Source organism: Bipolaris maydis (assembly GCF_028858645.1).
Source record: "Bipolaris maydis strain C4 unplaced genomic scaffold PSV08scaffold_3, whole genome shotgun sequence".
Lineage (NCBI taxonomy): Eukaryota > Fungi > Ascomycota > Dothideomycetes > Pleosporales > Pleosporaceae > Bipolaris > Bipolaris maydis.
In genome coordinates, this window is record NW_027093859.1 from 774,126 (window position 1) to 793,525 (window position 19,400).

At 47.5% G+C, this 19,400-nt stretch overlaps 6 protein-coding genes across 6 annotated transcripts; 4 read left to right on the top strand and 2 right to left on the bottom strand.

The window, feature by feature from the left end:
- Positions 1-18: 18 nt before the first annotated feature.
- Positions 19-3,106, bottom strand: PSV08DRAFT_399634 (uncharacterized protein; the record flags this gene model as incomplete). Its single annotated transcript, XM_066093582.1, has 5 exons — positions 19-1,904; positions 1,960-2,397; positions 2,474-2,708; positions 2,750-3,038; positions 3,093-3,106. The coding sequence occupies 5 exons, from the start codon at positions 3,104-3,106 to the stop codon at positions 133-135; spliced, it is 2,748 nt and encodes a 915-aa protein (XP_065949556.1). The 3' UTR covers positions 19-132.
- A 539-nt stretch (positions 3,107-3,645) lies between these two features.
- PSV08DRAFT_196714 (NLI interacting factor-like phosphatase-domain-containing protein) lies at positions 3,646-5,502 on the bottom strand. The gene is made up of 3 exons (XM_014221398.1): positions 4,260-5,502; positions 3,981-4,209; positions 3,646-3,918 (listed from the first exon to the last, which is right to left on the bottom strand). The coding sequence occupies exons 1-3, from the start codon at positions 5,286-5,288 to the stop codon at positions 3,773-3,775; spliced, it is 1,404 nt and encodes a 467-aa protein (XP_014076873.1). The 5' UTR covers positions 5,289-5,502; the 3' UTR covers positions 3,646-3,772.
- Positions 5,503-5,726: 224 nt separating this feature from the next.
- PSV08DRAFT_407841 (uncharacterized protein) lies at positions 5,727-7,710 on the top strand. The gene is made up of 3 exons (XM_014221399.1): positions 5,727-6,032; positions 6,088-7,380; positions 7,433-7,710. The coding sequence occupies exons 1-3, from the start codon at positions 5,938-5,940 to the stop codon at positions 7,503-7,505; spliced, it is 1,461 nt and encodes a 486-aa protein (XP_014076874.1). The 5' UTR covers positions 5,727-5,937; the 3' UTR covers positions 7,506-7,710.
- A 952-nt stretch (positions 7,711-8,662) lies between these two features.
- Positions 8,663-10,911, top strand: PSV08DRAFT_399637 (carbohydrate esterase). The gene is made up of 3 exons (XM_014221400.1): positions 8,663-8,819; positions 8,923-9,493; positions 9,556-10,911. Exons 1-3 carry the CDS (start codon positions 8,732-8,734, stop codon positions 10,793-10,795), a joined length of 1,899 nt encoding a protein of 632 aa, XP_014076875.1. The 5' UTR covers positions 8,663-8,731; the 3' UTR covers positions 10,796-10,911.
- A 2,509-nt stretch (positions 10,912-13,420) lies between these two features.
- PSV08DRAFT_244619 (uncharacterized protein) lies at positions 13,421-13,957 on the top strand (the record flags this gene model as incomplete). Its single annotated transcript, XM_014221401.2, has 1 exon — positions 13,421-13,957. One exon carries the CDS (start codon positions 13,421-13,423, stop codon positions 13,955-13,957), a length of 537 nt encoding a protein of 178 aa, XP_014076876.2.
- A 1,422-nt stretch (positions 13,958-15,379) lies between these two features.
- Positions 15,380-15,655, top strand: PSV08DRAFT_174476 (NADP-dependent oxidoreductase domain-containing protein; the record flags this gene model as incomplete). The annotated part of the gene is made up of 1 exon (XM_014221402.2): positions 15,380-15,655. A coding segment is annotated over one exon (276 nt), but the record flags the coding sequence as incomplete, so codon positions are not given.
- Positions 15,656-19,400: the final 3,745 nt, after the last annotated feature.

Below are 19,400 nucleotides of genomic sequence, written 5' to 3' on the forward strand. Positions count from 1 at the left end.
TTCAACGCAATGATTTGAACCAGTGGATATCATCTAATAAATCGTCTAGAGGAATATATGTGTATTGAACATGAAAATGAAGCAAAAAGCTATGCAAAATTGATGGCGGCCAAGCCTACATCGTTGCCTTCCTCACGGAACACTTGCGCTGGCAACTACATCTTCCCAAACAGGCCAATACGCATCTTCCCCTGGCTCATCCATCTGCCATATCAAACTCGGATTTCTTCTCATCACAACTTCGTGTTCTCTCTTCAAGCCAGCCAGTCGCTCACTCAATATTCTCATCTGGCCCACAGCACATCTTAACTCCCTGCCCGTTGCTGTCGAGGGAGAGATCTCGCCTTTTAGATCAGATAGCGGCCCCACAAGCCGTGTAAGTGTGGGCGGTAAGCTGTACCGGAATGATGCTTCGACCCACGATGTGATCGCGAGGCGTGAATATAGGAAGGCGCTGAGAGCAGGAAGATAAGCGAGTGTATCTGTCATGGAGGAGGTGGTAGAGTGAGAAGATAAGGTTAGGGCACGACTCAGGTGTATAGGCCAACAAAGCGCTGCATAGCGTAAAAGGGGGAGATGGGTGTCGAAGGGTATGGTGCGAATACTGTTTGGTCTTGAGCTGCTGTTGCGTGGGTTGAGTATAATTGGTGCTACAGCATGGTTGTTGTCACCGTCGGATGAGGACAACGACTTGTAGCCACTATCTCCAGATGAGTTTGTTCGCTGACTCGCGCCACTACTGGCTGAAGCAGCCGGAGGCGTGGGTGGATTGTGAGGGTGTAGTACGCCAAGTGGCTGCTTCGGTACGCTGTAGACAAGATAAGAAAGACAATCAGCTGCAAGGTGTCCATGTACACCAATCTCGTTATGCAGACTGAATTCTGATGTATGAGAAGCAGAGGATTGGAGGAAGTCGCGCACGGATGCATGAGCGAAAGAAACAGCGTCGTTTGTGACTAGAAGTAGACCGCAACTGAGCTCCTCCAACGCGTTGACGATATCCATCGTATGCGATATCTCATTCTCGTCTTTACTCTGCGTAGATAGAGCTGCTCGTAGCGCAGCTGGATCCAGGTGATGGATTCCATGGGACAACCAGCGGAAAGCACTGGCGATGACTCGCTTCTTCTGGTGTGAGTGACGCGCCAGCGCATCAATCATAGTATGGTAGAGTGAGCCCAGCCCTTCCAACGACTGAACATTCAACAGAAGGTTTAGTCGTTCTTCTGGTGAAATCAGTGGTGACTGAAGCAACTTCAGAAGCATAGAAGCCCATAAAAACTCTCCATTTGCTGCTTGTGCAAATTGAGGAATAAGTGTTCGGTCCATGGATATGCCAAAGAAGCCTTGGTCTGCCAGACGATTTAGCTCTGGTGTTGAGTAACTCTCAATGGCCATGGCATTATGTGAGCTTTTGAGAGAAAGAATGTGAGGGGCATCGGACGCCCACTTCTGGTATTCCAACGGTATCTTCAAGTCCGGTCTGCTGAACAAGATGACTCTCGCGTCGGAACCTCGGCATAATCTTGCCAACAATCCCAAAAAGACTTCAGTGTTGTTGCATTCATCGATGCCGTCAATAGCGATATAGGCAGGATGTTGCCGCAAAAGTAGAGTAAGGACGTCTAATACCTCGTCTGTATTTGCATGCTCTCGAAACGAAGTTTTACGTAGCAACAAGCATACAGAATCGAGGGTAGAATGATCATTGCGGTGCAACTGAAGCAGCTGGTGTGACAAGGCCCGCAAGGCATCATCTGGATGATTGTGCTTGGAATGGAGTAGACTGAAACGGTAGTACGCGATTACGGGAGGCTCATCACAGATGTTAGGATCTTCAGTCTCAGCAGTAAGGTTCTCGATTACTGAATGTGACATGAAGGTTTTACCAAAACCAATCTGTGCTACATGATGTTAGTACTCAGTCAGCTCGTGGATTATGCAGAAATTCCAACTTACCCTGAACAAATAGTACCCGATGTTGCCAATTGTTCAACAAATAATCTGTGTCGTTGGCTACTGCTTTTTCAAAGGGTTGATCTCGCCATTTACAGTAAACCGAACTTTGCAAGAACCACGCACATGAGTCTGGGCTGTACTGTCTGGGTTGGCGATCGACTTGACTTGTAGCAGACGAATGACAAAGCCAGTTTCGCACTTTTTCCACCCTCCTCCATCGTTTGACAGCTCTTTGCCCGTCATGATCCAGATTGTCGCTCCCTCTAATTTGGTCTTGGTTCTGCAGAAAGTCTAGATAGTGCTTGCGATGATGCGAGATATCGGAGTAGTTTTGAATGTCGTTTTGTGTCTCCTTCTCCAGCCATCTTCTGTGTTTGGCCAATCGGACTTCCATACGCGAAATGCGTGAGTCAAGCGGCCTCCATGACATTGTGTGAGCTGTCTCGTGGGTTAGCCGGTCTAACGCACGATCGGTTTCCTGATACAGCTTTGACGTGCGAATCTTGCAACGTACCTTGACTCCCTCGACAGAAAATGCAGTAAAGTTCCAAAAACAGCTGTACAAAGTCGGCATATACATATGACATGAGTGCTGCTAAATAAAAGTCTTCGTCTTTAACATTGGAGTCCGGAGTGTTTGCACTGCAAGCCTCGTATATTTGCTGATAAGGAGGCATGACATGCGCAATGGCTTCCAACATATCGGCGACCTTTTCAAGAAGAAGGACATAGGCACTGCTCATCTGCCTCTGTTTAGCATAGTGTGCATCCGGCTGTGGTTGCATCTTACCTTGATGACCAGTCGGAGCGCACCCCAGAACCAGCTAATCCATTCTGGTTGGAGCTTTATGCATGTGCTCAGAAGGTCGAAATATGGCGCAAGAGTACGAATGAACAATGTGAGTTTCCGGCTACACGCAACCACTCTCTGGTCTACAGAGCCGTTGTTGACTGATACTCGACATAGCTCGTCTAATAAGAGCGATGCGTTTGCGTCACTTTGGAAATGAAGTCGGTGTTCTTGCAGTACGGCGCTTTGTATGGCCGCCACTGCTTCATCAAACAACGGTGTGATTAGGCTGCGATTTGGTTAGATTTTCTTCAGGCATTGATGATGATTGCGAGAGACTCACACAGCGTCCGCCATTGTTATGGCAGCGGGTCCTGGGTGTGGTGCAAGTTTTTGGATATTTTCCAATCAAAGCGCGGCCTTGTTCTCAAGAGCGGATGCATTGGCACAGATCAGAATACACTTTTTGCGGCGAAAGACGGTGGCATTGTGGAGGCATGGTACCGAAGAGGGCAGCGGCAAACAGATATAACAAGGCTTGGATTACCATACGAACGGGCCTAAAAGCAGAGCAAATTACTGCGCTGTATGGTGCCACGGGAGAAGCAACGGGTGTCGTGGGGCTGAAAATGGTGCAAGAAGATAAGCGGAATGCGTAAAAGTATGGCGAGCGGGACGCTGCAGGCGCACTTGTCATGTCTTGGACACCACATAATTAATAGGCGTGGGGGACCGTGCTCAACAACGTGGGCGAGACGACAGGCCCATGCGACGGCTTGCACACGGCATGCCGGAACTCTTGACCGATGTGCGGGGACTCGGGCTTCACAGAAGAGTAACAGCAATTCCCATACGAAGCCTTATTCGACAGCAGACAAGCGAGACAACAGGAACGGATAAACATCATGGGTATCACCTCAACAAGCTACATAGCCAACTGCTCGGCCTAGTCAACGGATCTATGGTACAAAGAGTATTAGAAGGCGGGATACTGTGAATGCCACCAAAATTGTGGCTACCTGATTATACGGACGCAGGCATGCCGAGCCGGAGCGCAAGCAATGCTCGCACGTCAGTGACATATTGCAAGCCTTCGAGCAGTGGGATGAGATGCAGCAGGTCGTGATCTGTTGGGTCGCTGATCCAGCCTTCGATTGGAATGGCATTATCTAGTTTTGTCATCAGCAACGGCACAACCTTGCAGGCGTCCGAGCCGGGGAGAACCTCTTACCTGGGTGGAAGACGTAGCTCAAGGGGCTGTTGTCAAGTATCATAACCTTGCTCAGATCTGGCTCGACCTGGGCAAGATCCTTGATGTAAGCCCCGTTGCGAACAGTGCAGTGCTGCCGGTAGTATCGTCCTGCAAAGTACTTGCGCTCCACCTCCAGCCAATCAATGACGGGATCAGCATACTCCTGGACAGATGCGGTAAATATGATCAGGTTGTACCATTTGCTGACCTGATTCGCATGTCAGCTACGCGCTGGCAAGACCCGGCTAAACTCCTTACCTTTTTCAAGAAGTCGTCACAGTACGGCCGCTTGTGGACGTAGTACAAGAGCGGCACCTGGGGACCAATAACCTGTCCGTCCGCGCCGATAGATGCCTGCAGTTTTACCTCTACCATGTGACCAGTCTGGAAGCGGCCGCCATTGACTATACTGTGAATCAAAGTCTCATCAAGATCAATGATGAGTGTTTTTTGGTGTGGACCGACGGCCGAAGTGCCTTTGGCAGAGTAGGATGGCTGACGCCGTGGCACCAAGGGGCGTGGGGGCTGAGGCGCTCGTGGGAATTTGGTCAATTGTTTGGACGATGCGGTTGCCGGGCCGGTGGGCGACTTGAGCGAAGCGGCAGCCTCAGACGAGATGGAGTTGCTTTTGGAAGACTGTGCCTTTTTTGCAGCCTTTCGTTGTCTCAACACGTCCTCGTTGTGGTGTAGTGTAATGCGGATCGACCGTTTTGCGGGAGCGATTTCATCTGCGCGCGATAATGCACTCGACTTAGAGCGCGTGTGTTGCGAAGGGCTGTCCCAGTCTCCGCCGCGCGAAGGTGGTCTTTCGGTCTCCGAGTCGGATGTCATGGCGGTGGATGTGGATGCGATAGATAGGGAGCGCCGCGAGGGTTGCATGGTCATGGGCTGGGCAATGCTCGAGCTGCGACCTTTGCGCATGGCCTTCTCGTTGCTGCCGGTAGCGGCCGAGGCTCGCGCTGCGTGTGCGCCTACTTTCTTCCGGCGTCGGCGTGTAAAGGTGCGCGAAACGTGATACACAGGGGCTAAAAAGGAAAAGTGGCCGTCCTCGTAGTAGAAGCAGGCAATCAGGTAGTGGCCGGTGTAGACAAAGGGGGTCGCCAGCACGCCCACGATGGCAGTGAGGCCATCGGACAGCAGCTGCGGGTAGAGCCACCGTCTTCGCCGCGTCGTGTCGTCGTATGGTCCCTTCTGGGATTGTTGGAGGAGCGGTGATTTCTCGTTGGATCCGGATGCGACGGCTTCCGTCGTCGAGGAACCGGAGCCGTTGCTCCTGTCGGCGCCCATCTTGCGCGTCTCGCTCTATGCAGCTACTGCACTCGCATCGTCAGACCGAGTCGAGGGAGAGGGCTGGGGTGCGCGAATGGCGAGGATTGTGGGGTAGCGTGATGGCCGGGGGCTGTTGCTCCTGCTGCTGCTTGCTGCCTATGTCTCTGTTCGCAGACGGTGGTGGCGCTGAGATGGACGAGCAGTGGGGAGACCGCACAAAACCTGCTGGGCCGGCGAGGGAATCTCTATAGTGACGCTATGAAGTCTAGAAATAAGGCCGAGGCGAGGACGGAGAGGCTGCAGACGGTTATGTATGTAAGCAGGAAAGGTTGGGGATGATGCCAATGACGACCGAACAGCTGGAGAAGGGCCGTGGCCAATCGGAACACGCATAGCTCAATTTGGCGACGACTCATAACTTGGGTTCACGCAGTCTTGAACAAGCAATATTCCGCTACTGTGCCCCTTACGCGACACAAGCGTCTGCAGTGTCTAGATCGCATCAGCCTTCTGCGTCTAGCCTTCTTTTTGGATTTCCCAAAGAAAAAGAACTGCGGCGACACCTGAACAGTCATCCAAGAAACACCCCCACCACCCCCACATCCGCGCGCTATACACTTCGAAATCTTGAACAATACCACCCTTTCAGTGTGCGGAGATTACCAGGATGCAGGGCGCTACCATCCAGGCACCAGGCCTGCCCACATTCCTCAAGTCGCTCAAGAGCACGCCAGTAGATGCCTCGGTTGAGCACTTTACCTCGTAGGTTTCTTCGTGGTATGCTAGTGCAGAACTATGGCTGATCAGTCCACGATAGACTCCTCAAGCGCCGCCAGATTCGAAACTCGAGACCTTGCGCCATTGCAACCACAGCCTTGCTACTGCGCGTAGTGGGCGAGTTCAAGGGGAGAGACGCTGCTAAACTCATCGAGCGCATCAAGCAAGTCGGCCGGCGGCTGACGTCAGCCCAACCAAGAGAAGTTGTAGTAGGAAACATTGTACGGCGTGTACTTGGGCTGGTACGTGAGGTCGTCGACGAGCATGCGGATGGACAGACACCTACGGGCAGCGACCGAGGCAATGCAACACCACACGCCCACGCCTCGCACGATTCGCTTCACAGGCCAGCACTTCAGTCGAGCATATCCACTTTCAGCCCTCTCAGACATGCCGTAGCAGAGCCCATGCCCGCAGGCGGCTTCACAGACAACGCTTCCGACGCCAGCGAACCCTCAAGACGCCCCCCGTTGCTCACCTCGCACACTTCGTACGCACCAGCATCGGCTGCACCTCTGGTACACTCGCTATTCGGCCTCTTCTCCCAACCAGCAGACACGCCCTCAGCCACGAGCACACCGACAGGGCAAGCATCGCCCACTGGCAGAAGCAACCTGACTGCGCTCAATCTCGAGCGACTTGCAGGCATGGAACGAAGTCAGAATCTTGATCTCAAAGGCGAGGTCATGGAAGGCATACGAGAATTGCAAGACGAGCTGGAAACATCAGACAAGCAGATTGCTGAAGTTGCGCTCGAACACATCCACGCCAACGAGATCATCCTCACCCACACTGCCTCCACAACCGTCCAAAAGTTTCTCTTGTTCGCTGCACGAAAACGAAAGTTTACTGTTGTACACGCCGAGACGTACCCTGACGACCACACTGCTACGCATGGAATCCTGCTTACTGGCAAGAAGCGCGAGGCCAACCCGGACGATGATGAGGACGATGACAAGTGGAAGCCACTCACTGACGCGGGCATTCAAGTCTACGTAATCCCAGATTCGCACGTGTTTGCGATAATGTCGCGCGTCAACAAGGTCATACTAGCTACTCACACAGTTCTGGCCAACGGCGGTCTTGTTGCAGCCGCTGGAGCGCATATGATTGCAAAGGCAGCGAAGGAGCATCAAACACCCGTGGTAGTGCTCAGCGGCGTTTACAAGCTCAGCCCTGTTTACCCTTTTGACATTGACGAGCTCATCGAGTATGGCGATGCTGGCAGCGTAGTACCTTTTGACGACGGCGAGTTTGTAGACAAGGTTGATGTTGAGAATCCGCTATATGACTACGTCCCTGCGGATCTTGTGGATCTCTACATTACCAACCTGTAAGTTGTCTCCTAGAGTCTATTTGATTGGGCCAATAGCTGATTGTCATAGTGGTGGCCATGCACCTTCATATCTCTACCGCATCGTCGCAGACCACTACCGCTCTGAGGATATCACTCTATAATCTACAAAAAGGAATGGCTGACGATACCACACCCCTAATGAGAAATAAAAAGTCTCTTATCAGCTACGGCGCAATTGTTGAAAAGTAAGTAGTACCAACAACTGTTTGCCGCAGGCATGCCCCAGAGTCCCACGAGTTAGATACTATTCCATTTCACAAACCAATCAAGACACGCAGTTCATGCACCAAACACTGTGCCCCATGTCTATTCGTGTGTCCCTACGTGTGTGTGTGCCCCGAAATAGAATACCAGTCTACCTACACATCTGTCCCGTACACCATTCCTCCTGCACATACCCGATTGGCCAACCCACCTTCCCCCCCTCTTCCGTGCCATTTTTCTCTTTGCATTACAACACGCCCGCCGGCCATGGCCAACCGCCCGCCCATTGGTCACGGCAAGCCCCATCAGCGCGTGCCCTTCGGCCCTGAGTAATCCACACCCTGACACAGAACTTACCTCTTCTGGCAATTCTCGCACAATGGGTGGGTTCGGCACGGCAAAGGAAAAACAAGGGGACGTCTTGGGATTGGGGGGAAGGGGGGCGCTGGCGCAGCCGCAAAGCCTTGTGGCGCGCCGCCTCTGTGTTCTTTTTGCTTTTTGCTTGGCATTTCGTGGGTGGCCCGGCGGGCGACGGCGAGGGCTCGTGCGGTGGGCGGGCGATGGTTTTATTAGTCCGGGGGGTTTGGAATAGCCTGGCCTACGGCGAAGGACGTGTGGTGACGTTATGTATGTGACATTGTTGTTTTTATTTGGATTGGGGTTTCTCGGTGTGTTCTAGGAGGGTTTTTGGGTGATGGTTGGTGTTTTTCCTGCGACAAGACTCCGTCCAGAGTCCTTGTTACTACTGATGGCTGTAGTAGGGGAAAGTGATGTTTCCTCAGCTTTCAGAGCAAGATGCTTGGGTAATTGCTCGCATGTCATCTGTATTACGTAGAAACACTGATGTCATGTTGCGGATGCGCAGATAAAAGACGTGCATCTATTGTCTCCTTCTATGTTTGGCCGCCATGTGCATCTGCGACTCGTTGATAGCGTATGTAGGGCTTATCGCGCAGTTGTACATGTGTACCTGCCTTGTTTCGTATATTACGTAGGCAAGAAAAGTGGGCGCGCTGTCGTGTTGGGCATCTTAGCACTTGTTAGACCACCAGCTGGAGTATCGCCAGGATATCGTTTGCGGTCGGTGGAAAACAGCCACACGTTTTCTTTTTCGAGGTACCCAATGTCGTTTCTCAAGCTCGAGGGGTTGCATGCTTTCTGTACGGGTGCTGCGGGCGGTATTGGGAGTGCAATTGTGGATGAATTGCTAGGTATGTGACAAGCCAATTCCAATGCGCAGAAAATCGTGTACTCTGTAGTCTTCTCTACAAAGCATTGATACCGCAATGTGCATAACCACTGACAATAACATAGCCCAAGGCTGCAAAGTCACGGCGCACGACCTTGTTCCAAACTCTCTTGCCTCGACCGATCCCAACCTTTACTGCATTCAAGGCGACATTAGTTCCGAATCCTCCATCCAAGAATCAATCGCAAAAGCTGTTGATCACTTCTCCCAACCCATAAGTATACTTTGCGCCAATGCGGGTATCACGGATGAATCTTGCAACTACCCTATTTGGGACATGCCCAGCGACTTGTGGGACCGTACCTATGCCGTCAACGTCCGCGGTACCTTCTTAACCATCAAGCACTTTCTCAAATCCATCCAGAAATACCAAAATGAGACCGGTAATGAGATTGATAACCTGAGTATTGTGGTTACCGGGTCTGAATGTGGAGTTTTTGGCCAGGCGGGACATGTCGAGTATGCGAGCGGAAAAGCGGGACTGCAGTATGGCCTTGTGAAGACGGTTAAGAACGAGATTGTGAGATTAAATGAAAAAGCGAGGATCAATGCCGTAGCGCCGGGTTGGGTGGATACCAAGTTGATTGAGGGAAGACTGGATGATCCCAAGGAGCTGTGGAGGGAGGCTCAAGCTACGTATGTACCGAAATCTTCTGTCCCATTCGAAGGCGCTTATAACCATATCCTGATATGTTTAGTGTTCCATTGCGAAAGATTGCACAACCAACGGATGTTGCGAGAGCAGTGGCTTTCCTAGCTAGCCACCGTGCAGCAGGCCATATTTCGGGCCAGTGCATTTCTGTGGACGGTGGCATGGAAGGGCGAATCGTGTGGTCAGAAGACGAACTTCGCAAATCGCATGACACTGTTACTCAGCCCGGGATACCACCAGCAGATGCCGTTGAAGAGACATTTGGCACTGCTACTCAAGGCGTTTCCTTAACTGGCAGAGATGCCTCGACCATGCCTACTCCGATGGCTTCGCCCTTGAGTACTCCTTGTCACAGTTCCAAGCCAAAGATCAGAGTCCTACTATCAGTCGACTTTGATGCTGTATCTGGCTGGCTAGGAACCGGTCAAAACCCATCAAACAACCTCGCAGACTATAGTTCAGGCTTTTTCAGCGCCTACGTCGGTGTCCCACGTCTACTCAAACTCTTTGCAAAACATGGCATAGCAAACAAGACAACATGGTTCGTACCAATGCATAGCGCAGAAAGCTTTCCTACGGAATTTTCATCCATCAAAGAAAGCGGAGCAGAAATCGGATTACATGGCTACTGTCACGAGGGCGCACCTCAACTCACAGCAACCCAAGAACGCGAAGTCCTCGAACACTGCATAAGCCTATACCAAGAACTCCTCGGCAAGCGACCGCTGGGCTACCGCGCACCACTCTATCAGCTGCGCGAAAGTACAATCGAGTTGCTGGAAGAATACGGATTTCTTTACGATTCCAGCCTCTCGCACCACGACAGCAAGCCATACTACATACCCAAGCTACCCCCGATCGAAGTACCTAGCTACACCGATACCGCATCAGCAAAAGACTGGATGAAGCCGCTGCCTAGTCCCGGCGCGCCGACCTCCAGATCGCTCGTCGAGATTCCGGCAAATTGGTATGCCGAGGATATGACGCCCCTGCAGTTTTTCCCCAACACGCCCAACTCACAGGGTTATGTTGATGTTCGTGTCATCGAGAATATGTGGAAAGATAAGTTCCAGTGGATTAAGAGTGAGGCTGAGGAAGGGCTAAGAGGGAGTGAAGATGTGGTTTTCCCGCTAGTGCTGCATCCCGATACGAGTGGTATGGCGCATGTTGTTGGCATGGTGGAGAGGGTGGTCAAGTGGTTGAAGGAGTTGGAGAGTGAGGGGGTGGTAGAGTGGTGTACATATGCTGAGGTTGCGGGGGAATGGAAGGAGAGGAATGTTGTGTGAAGTATTGAGATGGTAGCTTATGTGGCATAAGCTATTGCAGTAGTATGCTTGTTGTCAACTTCAGTAACAGGATAAAAATTCCATGTTTTGCTGCGTTGGAAGCCGCGGCATTTTATGAATTGGCGCTCGTATTGGTACCGTGTTCTTCGAGGTTTGGTAATCGCGACTGAGCTATGCAGTGTGTGATTACGTATCATTATTCTCACCGCAATATCAGTCCGTTCTATGTACATATTGCACAAATTCTGCACCGTTAGTATCGGTTTTGGCTTCTTTTCTTCTTGATCTAACGAAGAAAATAACAGCGATGTATTGCTACCCTAACAAGTGAGCACACCTCTGGAATTCGAGGCGTGTTAGCTGATTATGCGTTCCTCGTTCAATCAACATCCGGTGAAATCCCTCTTATATCATCACTTCACATACCCTTAGTCGCCTTGTATTGCTTTACAAACTTTTCACGGAAGATGCTGACTACCTCTCTTTACCAATGCAATTTTTTCCATCGCTCCCGTTCGCGTGTAGCCAGTTCAGTCAACAAGTATGTTTCCTCAATCATGACATCACCACGTGGCGTTCAAAAAACTTCAGTTGTACTTGCTTATCAAGACCGTCCTTTTACTGTCAATTTGGGAAGTATTCTTTTCACCAACTAATTGCAAGTTAAAAATTCCAAATATGCTATTCTCCTATCCTTCAGGCAAGGTCCTATTGGTGTATTACTAAAAGTCGGCGGAGAGGACATCTAAGGCCTCTGACATTGCTCCAATGTGCTAGGGCCACTTTAACCGTCTTACTACATGTCACTTGGCATACTGAACCAGTCAGATGCGAGAGCAGGTCAACGTGTCTCTTTATCTTACCACCCGAGGACCGATGTCGTCTTACGGAGCCCGGTACTACGGACGCACTGACATAAACTTTGTACAAGCGATGCCATGACGCAGGCGGGAGGGCTTTCATTATTTGCACTGACCACTCCAGAAATGTTCTGCTTTACTGCAACAAAGAGTGCTCTTCCCAGCGTGCTACCAAAAAACAAGATGTCTAGCGCATCACTGGCAAAGAAGGCTTGAATACGAACGAAGTCTTGCGTCTAAAGACTGAGATTAGCACCATACCGAATAAAAGTGACAGCAACTTGAAAACCGTCAGCACATAGTGACTGAACAATCACATCAACTGGTTAGCAAACCTAGCACGTACCGACCGAGCCTAATGCTCTACTCATCTACACCAGAATGCTGCCCCTGCCCCCGAATATATGCCGGTAAAGGCGCCGTGACGAAACATGTGCTTGCAGGAGATCGCTCGCATCCCCCACCCCCACATCATCTAAAATAGACTTTGTCGAAGATCAACGCGGGACTCCGCAACCGCACTGTACACACGGTGTCCACGAAATCAGTTCTTAAGAAATTGATGAAGAATTGAAGAATCGAGTCCTAGAGTCTCTCATATGCTGCATATTGCGCTCTCTCTGTGACCCAGCCCACTCGTCACTTAAGGTACACGAGAAACTGATCTGTGCAGCTTACATACTGTTTCCCCGTATCACGAAGTAAATAACCAGGTCGGCGCTTAGTAAGACAGGGGTAGATATATCAAACACATTAACAACAGAGAAGCTTAGCTTAAATCTGAGAGCTCACTGCCAACATACCCCTCGAATATTACCAGGGCTCCTTGTGGAAGAAGAAGAGGTTGAATTTTAGCAAACGAATGTTGAAGTGAATTAAGCTTACCTAGGGCTTGGTTAATCGCGCAGCTACTCTGCGGACTCCATAAGCTCACACTCCTTAAGAAAAAGTCAAGAAGCCGCCGTAGGAGCAATTACACTGGCTCGCAGCTCTACATATGATTAGTGACATAACCATTTGCCTTTGTTTTTATCTCTAACCTTTTTCCCTCTCTTAGTCAATAGTGATTCAGGATCAAGTAGGCGTATATGATCGCGTGAGAAGGATAAGATAGGACCGAAAAGTACATCTCCAAGACCAGGTAATAGTCTTCCGCAGTAAGCCCGTTGAAATCCATGTAAGAGTCTACGGAGAGTAATATTCAAGCCCCGTTTGTGCTGATATTCTATCTACAAGGGATAATAAAGTTCTGCCCGTGGGGGTTCACGTTCTGCTATACGGACATACAATTCGACAACACTTGTATACAAGTGCAAGGTAGATGGTCCATGGAGGCCTGAAAACAACATTTTCTCCCCAGCCATGGCATTTCTATAATTTTAGTGATAAGATTTGGGAACTCCCACTACGAGAAGTTTTTGCAGCTGATCTGTTGATCCCAGCAGATACCATACACGTGTTGTGAAGAGTATGCACAAGTGGATTGTTCATTGAGAAGTTGATATTCGCGTGGGGGAAGGGAAGCCAGCTACTTGTTGGATCGTATACAGCCTGGGGAGAATTAGCACGGTTTGATACAATGTAGTAAGGATTGCGAGATGCCCGAGTTGATGTGCGAAGCACGCAACCTCAATTGCAAGATTTGCAGTTCAGCGTGGGATGGAACTGTATATAAGGGAGTGGATCATTGTATTGAGAACAGCACTGCTCACATTGAAGCATCAGTTCCAAACAGCAAGTTTCAACTACATCAATCAAACCAGCCATGCGTGTTCTCATTGCGGCCATCGCTCTCTTGAGCGTCTTCTCTGATCCTGCCTCAGCCCATACTTCTCTCTTTGACCCCCGAGCCCAAACCAAGAACATCCAGGTCCCCATCGACCAACTACTCCAAAACTCCAAAGTCGAAAAGTCCGGCAAGGGCACCCAGGGCCCTCTCAAATACACGGGACTTATCACCCCAGAGCTCAGAGCCCTCTACAAAAACAGCGCCCCTAAGCCTGATCCCCTCAAAGAATCAAAGATGGGCCAGAACATTTGTCTCGGTGATCCGTGCTGCACCAAGTATAACGATAACAAAGTCACGCCCACGCCCTTCTTCGAAGTCAGCGAATGGAGCCAGCACCTCGGCCTCCCGAGGCGCATCTCGGAACCTTTGTGTCCACCCGGCAGTGTGACCAACTCGCGAACGATATCCTACACGTATTCCATCAATGTTAATGTCGGTCCTGATCTAAAATTTGGTCCCGCTATTTTCGATAAAATCGGCCTTCGTGTCGGCTTTGCGTACACTTGGGGGTAGGTTCTTCGTCTTTCTCAGGACAGAGATGGGACTTTAAAAGTGTTTTCAGATGGACGTTGCTTGGCTAACTACTTGTGATGCACATGATAGAACTGCTACAACAGTCGCATATACTGCTGCTTGCTCTGATGGCGGCAATTATCCTTGCTATTCCGTGTTTACTCCACGGATCGGTGTGATCAAAGGTTGGGGATATGTAAGTTCTTGAGCCACGCAATCGTGTGGATTCACCCAACTTTCTTTCTACTATCTCTCTTACTTTCTTTACTAACGCTTCTTCCCTGAGCCACTAGATTGCAAATGTGGGCACGAATGGTTTTATCTGTTCTAAAGGGCCTAGGTCGTTCATCGAAATTCACGTACCGGTTGTGCCATCCGATACTTGCAAGGGAGGAGACAGGAATCCATGCGGACCTTCTGGTAAGATAATCTCTCTTCTACAACGCTGGAAAAAACTACATTATTTCGGAGACTAATGGTATAAATTGATAGGTGTCTACGATCATTGCTTTGCGACGGGACCGCAGGCGCCTGCTCTGTGCCCTCACAGCAATGTGGACTTGAAGCATCCACCCTCGCGATCCTGCCCCGCTAGTATCACCGGGCAGCCATAATGATAGTGGCCATTCTACGCCGACTTTCCTGGCTCTCTAAAGGCATACTATATGCGTGTTTGCCAAATTTGAGATCAAAGACCATACAGGTTAGCTTCCATCAAAAAGTCTTAAGAGGAAGTCGGCTACACCGTGATGGAGTACTAGGTTTAGTTTTGGTGAAATAAGTCTTGTATCTTAGGACTAGATGCTAACGAACTCAATTACCCATTGTGTGTGCGCAGCTTCCCTTAAGGAGACCTTAAATTTACCTACTTCACTTGTTGATAAGCATGTATGACAACTGTACTATAAATGAGTCCGCTTGTTGACGATATTCGAATCAGAAACTATCCTCTAGTCAGCATACGCGAGGTGGGTGGCGAGCCGCGACCCCATGGTAACTTTCCAGAGGCGTCCAAGCTACGATTGGAACTAAGGTTTTGAGTTAGTACATGAATTGCGTTTCTAGTACACTATAAATAGTAGCTTTACATCGAGCTACGAACGATTGTGACATTGCGCATCAGCTGGCGTAATTCGTAGTGTTATGGAATTGAAGCCAAAATAGGTCGAACCTATCTGATCTGGCATATTTCAAGACACTAGAAGAGCGAAATTACGTTTCTAAGATACTCCTCGAGAACGGTGTTAACAATATCGACACTGGATATGTTTATCCTGAATCTGAAGCCGGAATTGGTCAGCTCGAGAAGCCGAAGGAGTTCACTATTGATACCAAGCTCCCTGACGGCAATATCCCTGGCTCAGTCACGAAAGATGACGTTTTCAAATATACACAAGAGTCAAGCGCCTGGAGGTTGACTAAGTTGATATTCTGTACATCCATGAGCCTGACGACTCGGTTCCTATTGAACAGACGCTTGAGGGCATAAACGAAGCCTACAAGAAGGGTGCTTTCCGCCGCTTTGGACTAAGCAACTATACTGCTAAGCAGGTCCAAGAAGTCTACGATATCGCCAAGGCAAAGGGATACTCACTTCCTCAGGTATACCCAGGCCACTATAATCCGATTTACCGGTATGGAGAGACAGAATTTCTCCCTACGCTCCGCAAGCTCGGTATTCATTTCTACGCGTATTAAGCCATTACCGGTGGCTTCCTGACCAAGTCGATTGCAGACATAGACGCAGGTGTTGGTCGGTTCAATGAGAATGTCATGAGTGAACTATTTAGCAAACTGTATGACCACAAGCACTTGCGCGAGTCGCTAAGTACGTGGAACGAAATAGCTAAGAAAGAGGGTGTTTCAAATGCTGAGCTTGCGTACCGCTGGGTAGCGTATCATAGTGCGCTACATGGCGACGAAGATAGTATTTTCTTTGGTGTAAGTAAGCTATCACAAATTGAGCAGACGATTCAGGGCATCAAGAAAGGGGAAGTTAAGCGATGAGGCGGTCATGGTTATTGAGGATGTCTGGGAGAATATCAAGAGTTATCCCCAAGTGGGCGAAATGAACGATATATTGTCATCTGTAAGGGGGTCGAAGATCTCCTTGGAGGGACCATAGGCATAGGTTTAGTCTTCTGAAGAGCGAAACGGTTAGCTGATAGTACCAGCAATCTTGAATGTTCGCCTAAGCCTACATGTGCTTATATAACACTGCTATGAGAAGATTACCACTCCGAATTTTAGAATAGAGGGTCTGGGTAGGCTCCGAACGGGCGAGCGCATCGATGCATTTTGCTAAAAGTGCAGACGAGATGGAACAACTCAAAGGATCGAGAGTGAGCTTCTCAGCAGGCTCAAAACGTAGATATGAAGCTGTAGATGAGACAGGGAGATCGGAACTTTACTCAGCCTAGCGGCAAAGAAGGGATGGAATAGATGAAGCATGTAAATGACTTCATACCAACCCCATGCCTAGAAGGATGCGGCTCACAAAATTCATGTGAAAATAAAAATATACTCATAGCCCATATCAGTAATTTTCACGAGTTTAGAGCGACCTGTTTCCCCCCAAATCTGGTGTGTTCGTCCGAGGTAGCCTTGGATAGTTGGCCAAGCATCGTGAGTCATCTACGCAAGGTACACCAACTGTCTGGAGAAATGTTACAGAGGGGTGACTGTTACACGGGGTTTGGGTCTATACTGCTCCGGTCGGGTCCGCCACTATGGCCGATGAGCCTTACGTTAGTGTTCCGTGAAGTTTGTCTAGCGAGACAGTGGAGTGGTGTGCTTGGATAGAAAGGTAACAAAAGGTTAGACAACTTAATCTATATTGCTATAGACTAACAGGTAACAATCTTGTTAAGTAAAGATACTAGTAAGAAAGTACAATTTGAGTTGACCACAACGAGAGTAAATAATGAAATCTATCTATCCTTATATCCTCATTGCTTCTAGTCCTAATATCTGTGACATCTCCTAAATGCCCTGGCATCTTGAGATGTTCGAGATGTCCCTGGTATCTCCTGATGTTGTGGTATCTGCCCTCTTAGTGGGATGTTACCTCTTGGCGAGATGCTAAGTCACGTGATCTACGCCCTGCGTTGATTATTACCTTCTGACGTGGACGTCTATAGGCTCCCTGCTTCTATCTCTTTATTAAGGAGAGAATCCTTTTTGTTACTTGTAACATTATCCCCCCTCTTAGGCGTATCGTCCTAATACCCTAGATTATCGTTTTGCCGCGCCGCGTGTTGAATTGTTAGCTATATATAAGGTTGGTGGGCCCTAGGCCATTATATTCGTTCTTTTCCTAACTCTAGCCTTCCTAACTATGCCTAAGGTCTAAAAATAACGTACCCCCCATGCTTAAACTTCAACTAAATAGAAGCGTGCTCGTGCTTCGCAAGCTAAAGAGGAGGGTATTAAAATAAATTTTCGTTGTAAGCGCTGTAAGGAGAAGAAGATACGTTGCTTTGTTAAAACGTTCTCTAGCTATTATGCTAAGTGTATCTTAGTTAGCGCTAAGTGTAGTTTATTTGTCTCTAAGAAAGAGTGGGAAGAAGTCTAGGCTAAATATAAGCGCATAGAGTTAGAGTTAGCCTAGGTTAAAGAGCGTTAAGCTCTAGCTATAGCTAAGTTATCTCGTTTACGTTAAGAATTTCTAGAAGTAAAGAATAGGAAACGTGCCTTTGCGCGTTGTAATCTTACGATAATCGCCATCTAAGATCGTGCGAAGAAGTAGGCTGAGGGGAGCTTAGCTTCTAGGGGTACGGGCCCTCCTGTTATTAAACTACTACTATCTAAACTATTAGCTAATTTAGGCTAGTTATAGGCTAATCCTCTTAATTCTTCTTTTAACTATTTTTTTCCTCTTTCTCTCCCTATAGAGTCTAATTACTCTGCTCTAGAGTTAACTTTTATTTCTCTAGTTATCTCTAGTAGAAATCACGTACTAGTAACTTATAGTTTGTTAGATTTTCTTTAGGTTCCTAAGTGTTATAGCTCTTAGGCCATCCTTACTACTTAACTAAGTACTTCTACTAACTACTAATTTTCTGCAGGTCCTTAACTTCTTTAACCTTATACTCGTTGTCTTTAAGCTCTATATCTATTGCTAGCTTAGTATCTAGAGGTGCTAGCTCTAGAAGTTTCTTATAAAAGATAGGGTGGATTTATATACCTTATAGGAGTTTTAACTTATAGTTTACTTTTCCTATTTCCTCTAGAATTTTAAATAGTTCTACTTAGAGGTTATCTAATTTTCTGTATAGTTATTTAGTTTTTAGGTTTTATTATAATAGGAAAACTTTATCCCCCTTCTTAAAAGTTAGTCCCTTAATCCTTTATTTATTTACTACTTTAGATATCGTAAAGTTCTATTAAGCTATATTCTTACTTAATTCTTTATATAAATCTTGTATAAGCTTTGCTTTATCGTCTACCTCTACTATAATACTCTTAATATTCTTTAGATCTTAATAAGCTACTAGCTTATATCTATAGTTCGCGTAGTGCGGCGAATGCTTTATTATTATAGATCTTATACTATTATAGGCTAATTGCGCTATTAGTAGTAGCTCTACCTAGTTATTCTACAATTTGTTAGCGTATATCTATAGGTACTATTCTAATATTTAGTTCGTTCGCTCTATCTAGCTATTTATTTCTAGGTAAAAGCTTGTTAAAAGCTTCTTTTTAACACCTAACTTTACTAGGAATATATTCTAGTACTTAGACGTAAATAGTTTATCACAATTAGTAATAAACTTTTTAAGTATCTTATACTCTAATACTAATACTTTAGTAACTTTGTACGCGCATTCCTTTGCTATAATAGTCTCTTTTATAGGTATAAACTTTGCTACCTTAGTTAATTAGTCTACAATTACTAATATTATATTACAAAATTAAGCTAATCTTAGTTCTAACAATCTTAGGAGCTTTACTATAAAGTCTATTATTATACTAGTCTATAGTCTAGATAGTGGCTATAAGGGTTATAATAGGCTATAGGGCTTATGTCTCTTAGGCTTATTCTAGTAATATACTAAATAGTTGCCTAGTATTTCCTATACCTTCGTATGTATACGTGGTATCGTAAACACCTTAGATAGTTATCTAACTATTTCTTTAATTTCTATATATCTATATTCTATAGACTTATATAGTTCCTATATAAGACTTAATCTTATATATAGAGGTATATATATTTAATCCTTTAAAACTATATCTTAGTACTCTCGTTTATTATTTAATAGTCTATTAGAGCCTATTTTATTAGGCTTAAACTACTAGCTAGCTGCTTACTACTACTATTATTACTATAGCGTTTCTACCTGCTTAGCTACTTTAGCTACCTTAGCTAGTTCTAGCTAGTTGTACTTTAGACTGCTATTAGGCATTATCTTAAGTAAGGCGTTATATAGTTCCTTATAAC